This window comes from Gymnodraco acuticeps, unplaced genomic scaffold (assembly GCF_902827175.1).
Source record: "Gymnodraco acuticeps unplaced genomic scaffold, fGymAcu1.1, whole genome shotgun sequence".
Taxonomy (NCBI): Eukaryota; Metazoa; Chordata; class Actinopteri; order Perciformes; family Bathydraconidae; genus Gymnodraco; species Gymnodraco acuticeps.
The window spans coordinates 890,348-903,924 of NW_022990565.1; the positions used below are offsets into that span (position 1 = coordinate 890,348).

The following is a 13,577-nucleotide window of genomic DNA, read 5'->3' on the forward strand; positions in this document are numbered from 1 at the left end:
AAATGATGCCGTTGGAATCTAAATGTTGGAACCGGTTCCGAACCGGAACCGGTTCTCGGTACCCAACCCTAGTCTCGTGTGGACGGACACGTTTCTTGAGCCGATTCCGTGTGGACGAAATACTTTTTTGATATCGACTTCGGTTTGTTTTCGTCTCCGTGTGGACGGGGCCTTAGTTTACCTTTGAAACAAATAAACAAATAAAATTGTAAGATGTTAACAATTGCACACTCATAGTTAATTTACTTGATTGTATTTGGCTTCACTTTAATAAAAGTCAGTTAACTAGATTAACATTGAATACAAATCCTTGCCTTAGGTTTCGTACATAGAGCAATCAGAGCACAAGGCCAAAAGCATACACCAACAAGTAAAACAAATGTAGCAATGGAGGGAAAAAGGCTCTCCTCTCCTACTGTGCATTTTTCAATAAATATTACCTAATGGGATGTGAGCCAAGTGTTGCCTTCTTCACACTGAACCAGCACACAGGCACACAATCAGAGTGAACCCCAGGGACAGACGTAGTTAAGTTGAACTGAAGGCCAATGAGATTCAGTTGACATTCACCACTCTGATAGTTAAAGAGACGGAAAGAGTCCTCTAGTATCCATCACATCTGCAGAGGGTGACAGACACACACCTGGAGAGCCAGGTTTTTATATTTATAGCCAACCCTAATTCCTAACATTATCATTTATTTTAGCTTTTGGAACACACACTGGATAGGTGTGTGTTCCATATTTATCACTTTGTTAATTCCCAGGTTTAACATTCATGTAGGCTACATCTCTCCATCTTTTTGTGCATGTGTGTGTGTGCATACCTGTATGACTGCCTGTGTTTGTTACTTTATTTATTGCCCTATTAGATTCCAGAATGACCAGTTATAGACTTCCTCTGTCGTTGTGGATTTTGCCCTGTATTTAATTACATTTCTGGCCTCTATTCACTCGGTGTGATGCTCAGTGGCTACACAGACAAATGGCCAGAGAGACTGAGTCAAGAGGCCAAAACCGATACCACAAATGAATGGAGTCAAATACAGTAAACACATGCAGCTCCTTCAAGAATATGCGGGCTACAAACTAACTGCTCTTTAAAGATCTTTTTTAAATTACATCACTTCTTTCCGTTTGAGAGCAAAACATCTGTCACGACCTGTCATGGCATAAAAGCATGAAAGGTTCCAAGAAAATGTTAAATTGATCGTAAATGTGATCCACAAATGATGTGAAAATGCACAGTTTCAATATGAGCTGATGTGTAGTGTGAAGGGCAAAGTAAGGGGAGCGTTAAAAAGAGTATTTAAAGAGAAAGTATAAAAATAAACCCAAATGAAAAGTGAGGCGTCAAAGAGTGAACCCAGGTAAATGTCCTCTAGAGAGGGACATTTTTCACACTTTTTCCATTATCTCAAGTTGGGGTATACATTTTAGTTTTGGACAATTTCCAGCAGCTGAATTGTTCCTGTTGCGAGGAATTTCAGAAATATTATCCTCACACACGTTGGATGTGTGTTCAGAGACTTTGGAGGGGATCAGCCATTGCTCACTTGGACATGTGTGTGTGGGTTTGTGTGTGTGTGTGTGTGTGGTCTCTTTGCTAGCCAGACTTCTGTCTTTGTCCTTGATTAAGTGAGCGGGTTCATGGCTGAGTTGAGCTAATTGTATGACAGTGGTTAACAAGTACATGTGTGTGTGTGTGGATGTGCTAATGGCGTTTCAGTCATTAGTGGCAAGGACTTCTTAAGTGCAGGGGTCAATTTGAATAATTAGCGCCCACTTCCTTCCTCTCTTTTCCCCCTGCGATGGCTTTTCTCCTCTCTCGCTTCATGTTCACAAGAATAAGTTATATCACACTGTACAATTCTTTGGCTGGGGTACAAGCAACGGCAGTTACTAGGTTTTTATGCAGAAACAAGCCCACTGCACAACTAGAATGAACCAAAATGAACAATGTGTTTATGGAAGAGAACATTTGTATTTAACCTTCACATTACAAACTGTACATTAACTGAAGTTGGATAAGGTTATTAGAGTCAACACTGCCTGAACGCAACATCTTTACATCTGATATGTGTAATTAGATACGACACAGCAAAGTATTTCCTGAATAATTTTTCTGAATTTCTCACATTCAAGCCCTGTCCTACCTGTAGTGCCACAATTTATATTTTCTAGAGAAATGTCCCAACAACTTCTGCATTTGAACAGATATTTATGGCGCTCAAAGGATGAATCTAATTAACTTTTTTTTTCAGCAGCATAATAAGGTTAACATTTGTGGTTTTGAGGGAAATAGGTTAAAAACTCTTGATCTAAATGAATTTATGACTAAATATACTTTACCTATACTTTACCTGACTTTAGGACTAAATATACTTTACCTATACTTTACCTGACTTTAGGACTAAATATACTTTACCTATACTTTACCTGACTTTAGGACTAAATATACTTTACTTACCTTCTGTTCTGCTTGTATGTCTCTCTGCTCTCTCCGTCCTCGATCCCCCCTAATGCATTGAGCCCCTGTTCCTTCATCCTGTCTCTTTTGTATCTCTCTACTTTGTTTTACTGCCTTACCTTTCTTAACTTTTATTGTTCCCCTAAGCTCTCTTTCCTATCTTATCATTCCTCCTTTTAGCCCGATCTTCCAACTCTTGTGATCCCAATTGACACTTTTTGGTTAAAATTACGTTTTTTTTACGGAACTTGAAGTGTTTTAAAGGTTGAAGAGGCCCATTCATTGCTCAGAAGATGATGGTTTTAAAACTAATATTGTATTTTGTGAGATAGTTCCAAACCATAGCTCTTTTTTGTAATTTCCATGATTTTGGCTCTTAGTAATAAGTTGAGCTGCAGTAAATCCTTCTTTCACAGTGTCCTGACTCCGCCACAGAAGTTGCTTGAGTTAATGATTATATACATTTGTCAAAAATAATAGTTGCCTGTCCTTGACTTAAACTAAATAGAAACAGGGGGTGGGCTGGCAGGCAAACTGTCCCTCCTGAGGAATTAATAAGTAAGCCAGCATGGTATTAAATGTGTCACAAAAAAGCCTGCTTTGACAGCCACACCCATCTTTAAAGTTCTTACAAAGTGTGTGTGTGTGTGTGTGTGTGTGTGTGTGTGTGTGTGTGTGTGTGTGTGTGTGTGTGTGTGTGTGTGTGTGTGTGTGTGTGTGTGTGTGTGTGTGTGTGTGTGTGTGTGTGTGTGTGTGTGTGTGTGTGTGTGTGTGTGTGTGTGTGTGTGTGTGTGTGCAGACAAGGAGGTTAGAGGAAGACAAACAGAGGTAGCGAGAGACAGTCCATTCTTTTCAGCATATACACGGTTTGTTCACATTCAGTGAAGTGTAACAGAACAAGACAAGATTAAAGATCAGAAGGCCAAGCAAGGAACGGTCGAGTGAAACGACACGAATCTCCTAAAAACAGCTGTCGGATTACACCTTAAAATCCACTGCATCACACTCCTTACACAAAAAGACACACTGTCACACACTCACAAACACACTGACTCCCATAAGCCCACTGGTCTCAAGGATGAATATGAATGTTGTTTGTGCCTGGCTGAGTTTGTCTGAGTCGCTGTGAGGGCCACTGAGCAAATGACAGGTGTATCAATCAGCTGCCTGTGTCTTGATTGAATAAACCAGCCAACACAACTAACAAAGTCTTGTTTTTGTGAGCTTTCTTTTAGCAGGCTATCAGCTGTGTTCATGCTCAAGTTTTTTTATGACATCGAGATGATCGCTTGTATTATTTTTTTCAACCCTTGCATCTGCTGTGTCTAAATTTCTTAGAAAACATGTGTTTTCAAGCAATAAACTGTAGTCAGATATTCACTTAAGTGGTGTTTTTTTAAAAAACATTTTTTTTTACCAATGCCACAGTTAAAAAACAACCTTAGCTTGTGGTTCTTTCAGTAGATCTGCTGAAGTCTTTTTCATCTCATGTGAAATGAATTGTAGATGTGTACATTTCCATCTTCTCTTTTTCTAGGGTCACATGTTGAACATTGAAGTTCATACTGGCCTTGGGAAAGAGATTTAAAAAAAACAACGGGTCTCACCTTTCACAAACTGAAGGTCCATTGAGTAGCTGCTTTAGAGTGTTGGATCATAACATGATCTTTATCTGCAGTTATACAAACTTAATTATAATTATTCAGACTTATTGTAATTTCATGAAGGCAGGAGGTAATGCTATTTCTTTAAGGAAGAATCAGACTTAAAAGTAAAGAAATCCAAGAGTCCAAGCTTTAAGTTTTTTAAATGAATTTCTCACTATTGTATTTGAAATGTAAGGATTAAAAAAACACTTTGGCTCTAGGCAGATTGTGGGTTTCAGATGTCTTTGATTTTCTTATTCGTTTTTTTAGCTAGACATTCTTTACATTTGCAGGCACAGAACCTGAAATAAATATATAATCTTCAATTGCAACAAATATTGTCTCTGGTCCATATGGTTAAACAGTTGTACATATGTAAGGAAACCTTCTAGCGAGATCAGTTTTTCACTTCATTGTGTCTGTCTCTTTAAATGCTATCCACGGTTTCCTCTCAGTTTGGCAGAGCCCACCTACACATGAGCAGATAAGGTGGAAAGGACCAGACTGTATTGATTTAAAGTGGACATCTTCTCTAGAAAACACAGGAAATTGCTTATATTGAAACATTTGGGTCGCCATAATAAACAGCAGACAGGAGAAACATATCTTATTACTATTCATCCCGTAGTGATATATGGGGAAAACATTTGACAGGGGAGACCATAGAAGAGGTAGCTCGCCCACTGTGTGTTAAAACGTCCATTTCACTGAAGTGTATTTGAATACTCAGTGGATTGATACCTCAAAATCAAACAAATGAACTTGTGTTAAACTGCTTGGGAATAAATGTCAAATTATTTGTGTTATAAATCAGCATCATCTTGGAGGTGAAGTGCTCTTGTATAAAGCAGGTTTGTGCAGTAATCAAACCTTTGCAAAGTGAATAAAGGGAATCTTCTCACTAATGTGGGGACTGTCGCTGCTACTGTCCATCCATCTGCATGCCTGTCAGTGTTCTCAATGTTAATTCCAGACACTGAAACACAATCACAGTGGCGAGGGAAATAAAACCTAACTAGAGATAGATTGAAATGACAGCACACTCTGTCTGATCCCTGGCTAAATGGAGGTCAGCAATAAATCAAGGCTGGCTGGGAAGAGCTCCTGTTAATGAGAACGGAGAGAGGGAGGAGGGAGAGGAAGGAAAAGTTTGCTAAACTAAATAAGTGTTTGAAGATGTGCTCTGTATTTATTTGTTTGGGGATTGCGCATACATTACATTACTCTCCCAACTATATCCATATGTCTGTGTGTGTGTGTGTGTGTGTGTGTGTGTGTGTGTGTGTGTGTGTGTGTGTGTCTTCCAAAGTAAGAGATGCCAAAGCTGTTTGCATTCTGGCCTGTATTCTAACGTTTTATGTGTCAGTGTGTGTACTGCTGCAAGTTGTACTACTCCTAACTAAGACATATGTTTTTCTATATAGTGTATTTCTATTATCTCCCAGTTGTGTTCTCTGTCCCTGCATGTCTGTCTTTGCTCAAATAGGAGTTGCAGCCAGATTTAACAGTGGCAGCCATTGTTTCGCTCACATTTGTAATACTCATTTTTCCACACCCACACAAGTTAATGCAATTGTCTCGGAGTCACTTTTTCCCACAGCACTGCAGCCTACTGTGGACTGTAGTGGTGACATGTGCTCCCTCTCTCATGGACCCCAGGTGGACATTCTGTCTAATCACACGCTGGCATGCCAGTTATTATGGCTGCTTGTCCAATTATATACTCACATACAAATTGTTTCAGGGATGGCAGTGTCTTTTCTAATCACTTGTTTCTATGCAAATAAGGTTCAGATGTAGTTCAGCAACCTCATGGTTCACAATCAGTGAATATAGAGACATCCTTCCTCACAAATCTGTTTGAGTGACACTGGTAGGCCAAAGTACTAGCTCACTACGTGACTTTTGTGCCTGTTCATGTAACCCATTAAAATTACAATCATTTCAGCACCATTCATATTAATAGATAACTTCGTCCTGGTCTTTGCTGAGAAAGTCTGTCCTTCAGTGCTCTAGGGTCACGTGTGAGCGTTTCTCAATAGTCCTTTTATCTAAATGATTTTGTGACTTCTCTCTAAGCCATGTATCAGCCAAGCAAAGATGTAAATCAAATAATTTTACGGCCAATGTATAAATCAATAAATATCAATAAATGTTACAACTCCTCAAGACCCAGGCCAAGTTCCACCTGTTGATTAAAGTGAGGATGTTAAAACTGAAGCTAGCCACAACCCACGCTAAGGTTCACAAGGTGGACTGACCTTTGGTATTTCCTATTTATTTGAACTGTTTAACTGAAATAAATAACGTATGGGTTTTTTACATGATATTGTATTTGGCTGACGCGTTCATCCAAAGCGACTTACAATTCTGATTTAAGTATTCAAAGCACACTTCGACGTTTTGGCTGCTGGGATCCATCCATTTTTGAACAATGTTTGAAAAATTGGCTTTCAAACATTATCACTTTATTTAATTTCCATGGTGAAACCTGCTCTAACGTGGTATGAAAGTGGAAATACTTGGTTTCTTTTGTGAAAACCAAGATGTCATTTTGGTTGACTGAAAAGAGGGTTTCAGCTGCAACATCTGGCTGAGGTGTAGAGAGAAGAGAACTAGCCAAGCTCTACTGCAGTAGTGTTTCTGCCATCTATGACGTTAGAAACCATCAGCGGACAGTGTAACTAAAATGGTTGTTACATTTAAGACAGATATTGAGGTTTGGCAGATTCCCCACATTACATACATCATCCCATGACTAATACACCATGTGAAAATAAGTTAAAACATTGGCAAGTGTCCTTTTTAACTTGTATCTTCATCCAAGAATCACATCTAACCTTAATTGTGACATCCCTACTATTAAAGGGGCCAAACACACACACACACACACACACACACACACACACACACACACACACACACACACACACACACACACACACACACACACACACACACACACACACACACACACACACACACACACACACACACACACACACACACACACACACACACACACACACACTAGTAGTGACTGACATGTCTTGTGCTCTGCGGTGGCAGTTTGTTTTGGTTATCGGAGAGTTTGAGAAAGGTTTCTGTGCCCAACAAAGCCTGACTCTTATTGGATAGCCGCAGATGGACTGAGTGAGTTAGAGTTTTGGAGAGACCCAGAGAACAACAGGAGTAACCGTAGACTCCTACAAAGGAAAGACTTGGCACCACAGAATGTGTCAATATATTTGCGGTATTTCACCAAACCCAAACACTGCATTCTTCTCTCTCACCGGTTTTCTTTCTTCCTGCTTCACTTTCTTTCTTTCACACTTTGTTATCCCTCATGTGCGCACAGACACCTTTCTGTACTGTTCCCCAGTCACTGCACTTTGACCTGCAGCGAAGGCGTTAGACGGAAAGAGAAGAGGCAGGATAGAGATGATGAGGAGAAGAAGAAAGGCAGATGGGGCTTAGAAGGAGCGTAGGGACCTTTGACAATCCCACTATTGTCTTGCTCTCAGACAGAGAGCAGAGAAGAGAAGAATTCTATGGCAACTACAGTACTAAGATATTTCAAGTATTCTTTCTGACATTGTTTGGAGGGGAAACACCATTGTCTGTGTAACACCATGTCTCCACAACCCGTATTCTTCTATGTGTCTGTTTAACAGATATCTGCAACATGATGGTCAGTCAGCATGTCGTTGTGTCCCTGAGACACTTCACCCCAAACTGCTCCTGTGGGGATTGTCCACAGTATTGAGTATATAAGTCGCTTTGGATAAAAGCGTCTAACAAGTAACATGCCATGTAATGTAAAGTCCTGCATTCAAATGTATTAAAGTTTTGCAGAGACTTCCTTTTCTCCATCCTGTTTGTTGACTGATGGAAAAATGCTGAATAATGTAAGCATACACCAATATAAAATCACACAACCTGGGCAGAATGAAATAACAATAAAACTGTGATTCAGAGTTTTGTGTTTACTAAGAAAGATTATGTAGCGTTGGCAATTATGGAAATTGTTTCTGAAAGTATAAAAGAATGATTTTGTGGAAGAGCGACTCTTGAATAAATCAAACGGACTGCTTACAGACATCAGCGGGGATAATGTGAAGCAGAGGGGCAGCCTTGATTATTGGTTCATATGTAAAACACCAGTGTTGTGTCTAGTTGAAGGACAGTCTCACCACTCTGCAACAATAGAGCAGAGAATGACCAGCGCGCTGTAATTAGCTGTAATTGCAACCCTCTAATCCTCTGTTTAACATCTCCTCTGTTTGCTTTGATGGCTTTTGACGTTGCACAGTGCCCCACTCTCTGACCCTTTCTTTTTACCCACCGTGTCAACCGCAGTTACTATACACACCCTCTGAATGTGTATCACTTTAAATCATAGCTCCTCAGCTCTTCTTTGTGTGTATTGCTTATAAAGAAGCCTTCCTGGTGCTCAGTCATGGTTCTCCTTTATATTTTGTGATCTTAGAGCTTCTTTAAAGGCCATGCTTGTTTGTTTTGTAAGAAAGATAACTTTACAAATGATCATCTTTTCGCTCTCAGCCTTTTGCCATTTTGCTGAAACTCTCAAACTAAGCTACAACTTCCCTTCTCCTTTTATTGGGATGTTTGATTAATACCAAAAGCTTCTACAGTGTAAGGGCATCGTATTCAGTAAGTTGTTAACAAAATTACTCCTGATCTTTTAGGATATATATATAAAAGAAATAAGATTGGCTATTATAAGAAAAACACCTCAGTCTTTAAGGCATCTGCAAATCAAAGATTGTCCTCAGCTATCTCTTGACCTTGTTGTCTTCACTTCTCTCCGTCTGCCGTCTGCAGCAGATGGATGGTTTGAACTGCCAGACAGAAGCAGGCAGCAGACAGAAGGCTCTGTCTGGAAAATCACTTCTTGAAACAAATTCCTGTATGGCGTAACGTTACACAATGTGTCTTTTATAGCTTTCAATCTTAAGATAGTGTTAGCCTGACATGATCGCACAAGCAGTACAGTCAAAGTCACATACATTTTGCAGTGTTGCGGTTTCAGTGTTTGTGCTAGTACTTGTGATCCATACAATACCCATAACACAGAGGAGGAAATGTCTTCCTCTAGCAACCAAATAGCAACTATACCCTTTTTATTTGGAACTATTTTACAGTTGATAGTTAAAAGGGAAGAAATTAGTAACACAAGTGATTCAAAGGTTTTGTCAGTTTGGATGGATTTTCACTCCACTCTTTATATTTTAAACATACTTTTGTGAGCAACATTTCAAAGTAATAACTCTCATTTCCTAAGGTCAGCACTCTCTTTTATCGCCTCTCTCCATTTCAACACAACTGTTTAACCTAATCAGCATATTCTGGATGATCCACTATTACTTTTGTTGGCAGGTGAAAAATGAATGAAGTAACTGGATACACTTTTAGGGTTTCATACAGAGTACATAAGTAAGCCGTTATGGAACTATGATAGATGAGCTAATAAAAGGGTTTGTGCCTGTGTGTTCCTGCTTTCACATCTATCCTCAATATTACACGTGGAAGCTTCCTCACATACATACATACATACATACATACATACATACATACATACATACATACATTCATACATACATACATACATACATACATACATACATACATACATACATACATACATTCATACATACATACATACATACATACACACATACATACATACATACATTCATACATACATACATATATACATACATACATACATACATACATACATACACACATACATACATACATTCATACATACATACATATATACATACATACATACATACATACATACATACATACCGTTTCCCTGTAAAACTATTTAAAATGAAAAGTTTGTTTGTTTTTAACAACTTATGTAAAGACTCATTTCAAGAAGAGGACATAAGGGGAGATCCTGGGAAAACACACCATAGATTTTGAAGAAGGCTCTCTAGACGGCAGCTGAATAATGTTCAAATTCACGTTTTTATTAGTTTCAAAGCAAATGTTCTGTGTGTATTTAAGGTTCTTTTTCAGCATTTGTTCTTGTTCAATAAAGACACCCTGAAACCTGCTGATTCAGCATTGGCCTTTGTTGTGTTTTCTGAGTTTTGGCTGTGAAACCTGCACATCATAAGTAAAAAACAAACAAATTGAATTGTCTTTTCATTCACCGATAAGTACATTTCTCTGTCTGTTTGTCTCATGTGATTCTGTCTTCTTTCCTTCTTGTAGTTGATCAGTTTGTGTGCCACACTGAGGCCGTTGCAGACATCATAATCCTGGTGGACGGCTCCTGGAGTATCGGTCGGCTTAACTTCCGGCTGGTCCGCATGTTCTTGGAGAATCTGGTCAATGCCTTTGATGTTGGCATTGATAAAACAAGGATAGGTGGGTCCCTGCTACTTTCCCTCCTGAACAGATGGGTACACCATGGGACCAATATGTTCTTCTGATGTTTGTGTCTGTGTTTTATTGCTTTATTCAGATTAACCCTAATATTTGACATTCAAAATCAGTTTGATTATCATTGTTTGGTGTTTGAAGAATTGAATGAGTCGCTGTAATATAATTCTGTGTGTGATTGCAGGTCTGGCTCAGTACAGTGGGGATCCCAGGATAGAGTGGCATCTCAATGCTTTCTACACAAAAGATGCCGTCCTTGATGCCGTTAAGAACCTGCCGTACAAGGGAGGAAATACTCTCACAGGTGCTGGATCTCACTGATACTATTAGTTATTATGCTATGCTATTAATAAGTGTTCAGTTTGTTAGGAAGTTAAAAACCTAAGTTTGTTGTGATATCCTGTTTATTCATCCCTCTTCTATGCCTCCCTCTTTCTCTTTCCAGGCCTTGCGTTGACCTATATTTTGGAGAACAGCTTCAAGCCCGAGTCTGGCTCCCGTGTGGGTGTACCTAAAATCGGGATCCTCATTACAGACGGGAAGTCCCAGGATGATGTCATACCTCCGGCAGAGAGCCTGCGAAATGCTGGGGTTGAGCTGTTTGCCATTGGTGAGGGAGGAAACAAGCACACACAAAGACAATGAATCTTAGGAATAGTCACATTGTTAAAAGAGTTAAAACTCTTTGTCACTTTGAATCTCCATCCTTTTTCTTTGAACTGATCTTAGTACCTCACCGTCTGGCATCTCTAAATGTGATGCTGACAGTCATACATTTGATTTTCCTTTCCCAGGTGTTAAGAATGCTGATGAGAATGAGCTGCACTCCATCGCCTCAGAGCCAGGCGAATCTCACGTCTACAACGTGGCCGATTTCAACGTCATGAGCTCCATCGTAGGGGCTCTGACCAAGACTGTGTGTGAACAAGTGGAGCAGCAAGACAAGGACATTAAACAGAGTAAGGGCTGGGTGATACAAGAGAGGAAGCTGCTCGTGTTGTCTGACCACGTTGGAAATCAAAAGAGATAATAGTTGTTCCAAACTGAATCTCTAAGTCATTCATAGTGTTGCACAAGGTTGTCGGCTTGAAAAGTGGCAGACATAGTTGTGTAAGTCAATAAAGTTCAAATTGTGGCTCCTTTCTCACCTTCACACAGAGATGCATTTTTGTGATACTTAGTATAATAACAGTAAGCGCATGCAAGCGAGAGATATCACTTGCAGCTCTTCAAATTATACGAGGCATATTAAGATTAAGTTAAGGTAAAGTGGGTTTTTTTAACAGTCGAGTAAACTATTTGCGAGTGTAATCACTTTGGCTCTTCCTAATGCTCTTGCATGACTGGATTATAAAATGTCACTTTGAAATCACGAGCCTTGCAGCAGCTATAGTTGTAAAGTGGGTTTATAAGGAGTGCGAACCAAGTCCTGGATATTTAAATAGAGCTTGAGTGGCTAGTGATTGGGTTACTTAATGCAAAGTGTTATCGGTTATATGTGTTTTTTTTAGAGATCTTAATTTCTATAAAAATTAAGATGCAGGATGGATATCTTTTTTTTATATAGAAACCATTAATCAAGTCTTATGTGTTTTGATGATATTCCAACACAATCTCCTTTACTCAAATTTTCAACGCATGTGAGTTTTTCTACCTAAAAGTCCCTTACTGGGAATAATTATTTATAATCGTATGCAATCTGTTTCTTATCCCTCACATTTCCTCTTCTTTATTTGTTCAGAACAGATACCAGAGACGACAGGAGCCCCACTTGAGCTGGTGACATCAGAAGTCACGGCCCGGACTGTTAGGGTCTCATGGAGCCATGCCCCCGGAAACGTAGAGAAATACAGAGTGGTTTATTACCCTGCTAGCGGAGGAGAACCACAGGAGGTACATACTGTGTTTTATTTTAATAAGGACACACATATATTTACTTCTTCTAAATTGACACAATTTAAATTAGGAGCTCATGGAGTAAGCAATCACTACAAACAAATATACGACTAAGTAAAAATAAGAAATATCCATATAATTGCAAGCCCACATTGTAGTTCACTGCTGTCTAAAAATATACACACGTAGAAACACAAGTAAGATCTAAATAACACTGAGGTGAAGAGACTCAAGAGTGGTACAGAGAGGGGGGGTTTAGGCCGGGGTATGCTCTGTTTTTCATCAATGTTACTGCACCAGTGGGAGTTGCTGTATCTTGGGTCTTCTGGCAAAGGTATGAATTAAGCTCAGTTCTTCCCTGGGACGCTTGTGGCATTATTCATCCGTACCTTTCGCTCCCCTCCTTCCAATCACAACTCATCTAAACATCCCTGCAAGGGAAGAAGGCTAACCAGAAAAGTATACTCCGGCTGATAGAGGCACCTGCTTGATTTTTCCAGAACATTTGACCACAGAAACCATTAAATATTTCGCTTAGCTGGTTTTACGGGGACCAGATGTTATGGAGGGACATGTGAGGAGACCTTTCCAGCTGGCTCATCCCGGCCCTAATCTCTATCACAACTGTCATCCGTACAGTTTAGAATGAAAAATATTATTTAGCTTGAGACGTTTTGGCTTTATCCTGTTTAATAAATCAATTGTGTTTCCTTTCTTTTCCCATTTGATCCCAAACTCTCTTTCCTCCCCTCCCATTGTCATTTTTCATCCTTTGGCATTTGTTGCACCCTTTTCCCCTTTCCCTTAACCATCTCTGCACCCCATCCCTCTTTTCTGTGCCTTCCTTTCACCGCACACCCTACCCCCACTCACTCTTCCTGGACCTCAGGCGGTAGTGGACGGCAGTGAGACTTCAGTGGTGTTGCAGCATCTCAGCTCTGTCACTGAGTACCAGCTGGCTGTGTTTGCTGTGTATGCAAACGAGGCAAGTGAAGCTCTCAGAGGATCAGAAACAACCCGTAAGTTTATTTTAACACATAAACACACAATTGCAGAAATTAACTTACAAAACCTAACACTATGGCTTCAGTCAACATCTGAAATCATAAGTTTGTAATGATGGATTCAAAGTCTGACAGCCTT

The 13,577-nt window shown here is 39.6% G+C and overlaps 1 protein-coding gene across 1 annotated transcript in view; it reads left to right on the top strand.

The window, feature by feature from the left end:
• col14a1a (collagen, type XIV, alpha 1a) overlaps window positions 1-13,577 on the top strand; it is a 139,211-nt gene that overhangs the window by 28,493 nt on the left and 97,141 nt on the right. Inside the window, exons 5-10 of the mRNA XM_034227827.1 lie at window positions 10,368-10,523; window positions 10,723-10,842; window positions 10,984-11,148; window positions 11,333-11,497; window positions 12,280-12,431; window positions 13,324-13,453. Coding sequence (XP_034083718.1) covers window positions 10,368-10,523; window positions 10,723-10,842; window positions 10,984-11,148; window positions 11,333-11,497; window positions 12,280-12,431; window positions 13,324-13,453 — 888 coding nt within the window. The remainder of the gene's footprint in view (window positions 1-10,367; window positions 10,524-10,722; window positions 10,843-10,983; window positions 11,149-11,332; window positions 11,498-12,279; window positions 12,432-13,323; window positions 13,454-13,577) is intronic.